This window comes from Myotis nattereri (genome assembly GCF_964212035.1).
Source record: "Myotis nattereri genome assembly, chromosome: 17".
NCBI lineage: Eukaryota > Metazoa > Chordata > Mammalia > Chiroptera > Vespertilionidae > Myotis > Myotis nattereri.
In genome coordinates this window covers 23,008,888-23,016,693 of record NC_138092.1, presented here as the reverse complement: position 1 = coordinate 23,016,693, position 7,806 = coordinate 23,008,888, and the positions used below count along the sequence as shown (strand labels likewise).

General features: G+C 42.9%; 1 protein-coding gene across 1 annotated transcript; it reads left to right on the top strand.

Annotated features, from left to right (window-relative positions):
• Positions 1-2,529: 2,529 nt before the first annotated feature.
• Positions 2,530-6,878, top strand: LOC308533252 (E3 ubiquitin-protein ligase RLIM-like; the record flags this gene model as incomplete). The annotated part of the gene is made up of 2 exons (XM_081111090.1): positions 2,530-2,767; positions 4,705-6,878. The coding sequence occupies 2 exons, from the start codon at positions 2,530-2,532 to the stop codon at positions 6,876-6,878; spliced, it is 2,412 nt and encodes an 803-aa protein (XP_080967216.1).
• Positions 6,879-7,806: the final 928 nt, after the last annotated feature.

Here is a 7,806-nt window from a genome sequence, read left to right as displayed (position 1 = left end):
AAGTACTATTTATAATACTGATGAGAAAAAAACAAAAATGAAACGGGATGCATTTGTAGAGAATTCCTTAAGGGATTCTTTGCATGAGAGAAAACCAGCCAAATTTGTAATTAATGTTTTGGGGTTTTGTTTTTGTTTTTTGTAAACAGAAGCTTGAAGTGTCACCATAGTGATAGCTGGTTATTGATGGGAAAGGAAGCAAAGGGGGAGACATTGCTGAGCATGTTCAGCTGGGAAGCAGAGGCCTGATTGCTTCACCAGGAAGCTACAGCTTGACACCCCAAGAAATTGCAGAATTGTCCCTCCATGGGATTAAAACCCCTCACTTCTCTCCTCCAGTACTGGATTGTAGGGGTGGGGGGGAGCATGGGGAGGTAGGGACATGCTCAGTAAAAGTAAAAATGGCACAGGGGAGAGGCCCTTCAATCTAACCTGGGGGCTGACTGGTTATTTTGAAAAAGCTCTGGTTCCTCCCAAGCCTGAGAATACCTAAGTCCAGGTGAGCAAAGCTCTTTCTCTTTTGCTCGTGGCCCAGCCTTGTTCCACGCACTCGCCTGTTCTCTCTCCATAGTCATGTGGTCTTGAGCCACGTGGACTCCAAACACGGGCTCCAGGTGGGAGCCTGGATACCACAGCACAGCAATGGATGGCAGCCAGGAGCACAAGCTAAGTCAGCTGAATGCTGGACTAAAAAGCTTTAATATGGCACAGAACCTCTGGACATAGACTCTATTTCTGGCCCTGATTTTCCATGGCAAGATGGACAGAGATGGAACTCAAAGGACAGAACAGGACTGATAGCTGTGTCCTTATCCCCACTTCCAAGAAAAAGCCGCAGAATGTATCAGTTACTCAGCCTGCCCTTATCTCAGCCAATGGGAAAGCGGGGGAAACTAGCCCAAGGCCAAGAGTATGCTAGCCACCCCCCTGTCTTTGTGTAACCAGACCCTAGCTGCACCCTGCCCTTGCGTCACTAGCCCCCAGCCCTCACTCAACCAATCGGAATCGGCCAAATCAGTGGTCAGAGTGTGCCCCCACCCCCCCAAACCCAAGCCCTATAAATTCTTTGTTCCCTTGGGACTCAGGGCTCTCTCTCGCATCCAGTAATGGAGGCAGGGCGGGGGGGGGGGGGGGGGACCAAGTCCCGGGCTTGAATAAAAGACTCTATGCTTTTGCACTGGACTCGGCTCCCTAGTGGTCTGTCTTGGGGGATCTTGAAATCTGGGCATAACAGAACATTGGGGAACTTCTTTAATTTTGCTTCCTGAATAAATTTTGCCATCAGATCTCATCCTTTCTTGAGGGTCCCTGGAAATGCTTTTCCTCGTGAGACCGCAAGAACCCCACTGCCACCCACAACAGAGGAGTTGTGTAATGCAAGATGAAGCCTTTATAAAAGGGAAAGGACCCAGTTAAACAGATTCAGCTATGGGCCTGGTGAAATATAAAACAATGTGGGCTTTCCTAGTGAATATCCATGATTTAAGGAATTATGAGGATAAAAGACAGAAATCCTGTGGCACCTGAAAATGAACACTGTTGCATTTAACTAGGATGACTTTGGCAAGGCGTTGTTTTTTTTTAATCCTCACCCGAGGTATTTTTTTTTTAATATATTTTATTGATTTTTTACAGAGAGGAAGGGAGAGAGATAGTCAGAAACATCGATGAGAGAGAAACATCGATCAGCTGCCTCCTGCACATCTCCTACTGGGGATATGCCCGCAACCCAGGTACATGCCCTTGACCGGAATCGAACCTGGGACCTCTCAGTCCGCAGGCCGACGCTCAATCCACTGAGCCAAACCGGTTTCGGCCCGAGGTATTTTTCCATTGGTTTTTAGAGAGAGTGGAAGAGAGAGGGAAAGACAGAAATATCGATGGATGTGAGAGAAACACATCAATTGGTTGCCTCCTGCACGTGCCCTGACCAGGGCCCAGGCTGCAACTGAGGTACGTGCCCTTGACCAGAATGGAACGTGGGGCCCTTTGGTCTGCAGACTAACACTTTATCCACTGAGCCAAGCCGGCTAGGGCAGCATGGCATTTTGAAAGAGGCTGTCATATCTACTGGAACCAGCTGCATCTGGGTTCTGTAATTTAACATACAAATAGCTATAGCTCATCAGAACCTGAAAAGCCGTCCGAAAGCCTGAGAATAGGTTCATGTGGGTTAAAGGAGGCTTGGGATTGTGCTGGGTACACAATAAGCCCTTGTCAACATTTGCTGGTTTGGACTGAAATGCAACCCAACCTGAATGAGGTCCCTATTTGGTAACAATGGTGAAGATCATGGTTGCCTAGGCAACAATGACTAGAATGCTTGGTATAAAGGTGGGTCTCAACAGTTGACTCACCAGCAGCTGTACAACTGCAGCAGCAGGAGAGGTGAGAGAAACTGAGAGAACCGTAAGCTGAGGTGGATCGGTGGATCGACTGAGTCGTATCCTGACACCGAAGCAGGAAGTGTTTGTTTGTGTATCACCATCATTTTGTAAAAGTCTGATAATTTTCCACTTGTTCGTCAAGATGGAAAACTCAGATTCTGGCGATGAAGGAGATGAATCTGCGGCCCAGCGCAGAAATCAGACAAACCGATTAGCTCGGGATTTTTATCGGTTTGTAAATAACCTGAGTGAAGATGAGTACAATCTTATGAAGAGTAACAATTTGCTAGGCAATCCAGGCGAAAGTACAGAAGAGGAGTTGCAGAGAAGACTTCACCTAGTTAAAGACAAACTACTGGGAAACTCAAATGAAAATACAGGTATACTTTGTTTGTGAGGGGAATAGGATGGGATGGATAAGGAACTTCATAACAGTGAGTGTCAACCAGAGATTATACCAGAGGTGGGCAAACTTTTTGACTCGAGGGCCACAATGGGTTCTTAAACTGGACCGGAGGGCCGGAACCAAAGCATGGATGGAGTGTTTGTGTGAACTAATATAAATTCAAAGTAAACATCATTACATAAAAGGGTACGGTCTTTTTTTTTTTTTTAGTTTTATTCATTTCAAACAGGCCGGATCCAGCCCGCGGGCCGTAGTTTGCCCACAGCTGGATTATACAGAGTGGCACAAATTAATCTAGTGCTAAGTAACTTCTCAACAAACAAACCACAAACCTAGCATTTATTCATTTTTTTGGTGAGAATGTCAAGGTACTTCTCCCCCCCCCACCCCCCCCCCCATTCACATTTGCGTTGTTTTATTTGTGAAATAGCCTATTGATATTTTCTTTGGTTTTCCACCTCAATGGAAAATTCCTCCTCCTACCTGAATTATTTTTTTTCTATATAGACCAGCGTTTCTCAACCTGTGGGTCGCGACCCCTTTGGGGGTCGGACAACCCTTTCACAGGGGTCGCCTAAGACCATCGGAAAACACATAATTACATATTGTTTTTGTGATTAATCACTATGCTTTAATTATGTTCAGTTTATAACAATGAAATTGGGGGTCACCACAACATGAGGAACTGTATTAAAGGGTTGCGGCATTAGGAAGGTTGAGAACCACTGATATAGATATATGACTTCCTCACCAGCAAAAACAAGTATTTCATATCCGAATCAAGTAGTTCTCAACTGGGGGCATTTTACAATATCTAAATATATTTTTGACATCCTGGGGGCAGTGGCTAGGAATGCTGCCCAGCATTCCACAAGGCACAGGATAGCTCCCTAAATAAAGAATTGTATCATGCCAAAATGTCAGTAGTGTTGAGAAACCCTGCTCTAACCTCAGGGCTGGTGGTTCTCTCCCAGTGTGAAGTAGAGACTTTTACTATGTACTGAAGAGGATACTGAAATAGTTTGGTTCTTGAACATGGTCCTATATGCACTATGCTAGGTTTAGTCTACTCATTTATCTAACCTTCAGTTTCATGTCAATTCAAAATCTTGGTAACATTAATAAGTATTCCAATATGTTAAACCTATAAACCTTCTTTATATTTGGGTAATGGCTATAATAGTCTTGTATTTTAAAACAATTTTATATATTATCAAAAGCACTTAAGTCAAAAGCCTAGAAGTAATGTGGACTAGTGAAAATTACCTAATAATGTAAACTGAAGAAAAATAACAAGCACTGTACCTTACCTGGTATTTGTCTTGTTTAACTGCATTAGTAAATTTCGACAGTGGAGTGAAAAAACTGTTGTCACTTGACAGTCCTCTCCCAGGATGTGTATATGATGAACTATTAAAAATAGACCTCCATATTCATTTTTTTAAAATATATTTTATTGATTTTTTTACAGAGAGGAAGGGAGAGGGACAGAGAGCTAGAAACATCGATGAGAGAGAAACATCGATCAGCTGCCTCCTGCACATCTCCCACTGGGGATGTGCCCGCAACCAAGGTACATGCCCCCGACTGGAATCCAACCTGGGACCCTTCAGTCCGCAGGCCGACGCTCCATCCACTGAGCCAAACCAGTCACAGCATTAATAAAACAATTCTCTAAATTTATCTAGGATTATCTCTGTCTTTCAGATAGAATTGAAACTTTCTTGCCTGTACTTGTCAGTTTGCAGCATGGTTTACAAAACAGTCATTCTATAAATGTAAAATTTGTTTACAAGATCTGAGTATTTATCACCATTTTAGTTTGTTTTTGAAACAACGTTTCAGAGTGCTATCCTACGATACTCTAATCTTGGTATTTCCTTTCTGAGCTCCCCACTTTTTTGTTAACAGGTGAAGGAGACTCTCCCGATGATGTGTCTAGCAGTGACTCTTTAATAGACTGGCTCATCTCTTTTGAACCAACGGAAAATGTGACAAGTGGGCAAAGAGAACCCCAACCTTGTAGAGAAGTGAGCCAGGTTAGTCCTCCCAGTGATTTCAGATTCAGTTCTGGCAGTTCAAGTGTGGAGAGTAAATATGTACCATCTATAAGATTTCCCAGAGGACAAAGCATGGAAAATGGCCAATATCACCTGGAAAACCCACAAGCTGAACCACGATTTATAAGACCATCTAAATCAGAACAAAGTACACCCAGGCCATCAGTAAGAGTCACACCTACTAGAAGTCAGAAAAGGGGAAGAAGCAGAAGCCCAGACCACAGTAGAACCAGAGCAAGAACTGAAAGTAGGTCACCTCCACGTGCACTGGGCCCACTTGCACAAAGACTTCATCAGAGTCAATCATCTCCAACGAGTGGCTCTATTAGAGACCAGCTTAATGCTTTCGAGCAAACTAAAAATGTGCTATGTGGGCAAGGAGAACACCAACCTTGGAGAGAAGTGAGCCAGGCTAATCCACACGGTGATTTCAGATTCAGTTCTGGCCATCCAAGTGCAGAGAATAAATACGTACCATCTACAAGACTTCCCAGAAGAGAAAATATGGAAAATAGCCACAGTCACGTGGAAAACCCACAAGCTGAACCAAGATTTACAAGACCATCTAAATCGGAACAAAGTACACCAAGGCCATCAATGAAAGTCACACCTACTAGAGGCCAGAAAAGAACAAGAAGCAGAAGCCCAGACCACAGTAGAACCAGAGCAAGAACTGAAAGTGGGTCACCTCCACGTTCATCGGGTCCACTTTCACAAAGATTCCATCACAGTGCATCATCTCCAACTTTTGAGCAGCCTTTCGTGAGAGAGACTGGGAGATTTTTTAGAACTCGGCACCAAGAAACATCGACACAGCGAACAGCTGCACTTGAATCGCAAAACAGGCATCTTTTTGCAACGTCTGGGACAAGGAATGGTGTTCAAGGAGAATCTTCTCCAGACACAACCGATGACAGTGAATCTTGTGGATTGAGACAGACATATCCAAACATATGCCTCTGTTCTGCAGTAGGACAAGTTCATCCTGTAGCATATTCTGAGAGAGGCAGCATAACTAATAGAACTCAAATAACATCTGAGATACCAAATAGCACTGCCTCTTTAGACAGTGAACAAGGAGAACTTAGGCATATGTTTTCACATTATGAACCGGCAGATATGAGAGCTTATGTTAGTACCATTGGAATTCCCTTTTGTGGAATTTTAAGTACAGGTTTAAGTGATACAATACCTGGTGCAATTCAAAGCACATTAAGGCAGACAGTGACAGATTTTAGTGGCTCAAGTAATCCTATGGACAGTGAGAGTGATTTAGAGAGTATTCAGTCAGTGCCAAGTCGATACATGGAAAGGGCAGAGTCACCCTATGGAAGAGAGAGTTCTCATGGTAGGAGTTTTAGTTCCAGCTCAAATTCTAGCTGTGATTCCTGTTTACATTCCACATTGACTTCTAGTTCAAACTCCAGCTACACATCCAGTTCCAGTTTCAGTCTGATGTCCAGTTCCAGCTCCAGTCTGATGTCCAGTTCCAGCTCCAGTCTGATGTCCAGTTCCAGCTCCAGTCTGATGTCCAGTTCCAGCTCCAGTCTGATGTCTAGTTCCAGCTCCAGTCTGATGTCCAGTTCCAGCTCCAGTCCGATGTCTAGTTCCAGCTCCTTCAGTGATGAAAATTCAGAAATTAGCACCCTGTTCTCTGAAGGCAGTGATGAAAGAAGATTCTCATCATACTCATCAGAAACCTGGGGTGACAGTAGATCTATGACCCCAATAACATCAGATGAAAGTGACTCTTGGGCCTCTCTTGATCAATTTTTATTCGTGAATGATTATGATAACCATCCAACAGGACTCAGCAAAGCAGAGATTGACAACTTGGCTATAAGACCTTTTTCTGAAAATGATACATCGAAAGTCTGTATAATTTGTATTACAGAGTACACAGAAGGCAACAAGCTTCGCATACTACCTTGCTCCCATGAATATCATGTGCACTGTATTGATCGCTGGCTGTCTGACAACTCTACCTGTCCTATTTGTCGCAGGGAAGTAGTAGGTTCTGATTAGAGAGAAAATTTTAATTGAGATCTGAATTCTCAGCTATATAAACTGTTATAATGATGGACAAACAACAGTCACCTGGCTTATACCCACTTTTGGAGTGATGCTTAAATATAACAATCTGAATTTAATTGTGAATCTAAATGAAATAATATGTACTGAACCACTGGTTCTTGAAGGAATTATTGTACTTTCCCAAATTTCTGTTTGAGAATAAAATAAACTGTATATATTTTTCAAATTATTTATTTACTTGCATATTTTTTATTAAGTAATGGTGTCAAGATCCTTTTTTAAAAATATGTTCTTATTGATTTCAGAGAGAGGAAGCGAGAGAGAGCGAGAGAGATAGAAACATCAATGATGAGAGACAATCATTGATCATCTGCCTCCTGCACTCCCCCCTACTGGGGATTGAGCCCTCAACCCCTGCATGTGCCCTGACCTGGAATTGAACCATGAACTCCAGGTTCATAGGCTGATGCTCAACCACTGATCCACACCTTCTGGGCAATATTTTATTTTTCAAATTATAAGAGAAAGTTTATTTAGAAAGTTACAGAGCTAGTAGAAGCGAGCCAGCTGGGTTGCATAGGCTCAGGAAACAAGTTACAGAAGCAATAGAAGGGTCGATGGAGCTTAGGACAAAGAAAGGCAAAGGCAATGTACCTGGGAAGGGGAAGGGAAAAGTGTAGGTGTGCCTCTAAGGGGGAGAGTACACTGAGAATAAAAGGAAATACTACAAAGTCAAATAATATTGACATAATTGACAGTAAAAATTCATACTATAGCAAGTGACGGAATTTCTAGAAAAAAATTAGCAGATACACTGGGTTGGGTTGATCCTTACTTCATAAGAGAAATGTCTTAATATGACATAATCAACCCACATAGATCCTGGGAGTCTTACCTAGTCATGTAAATTCCAGACATC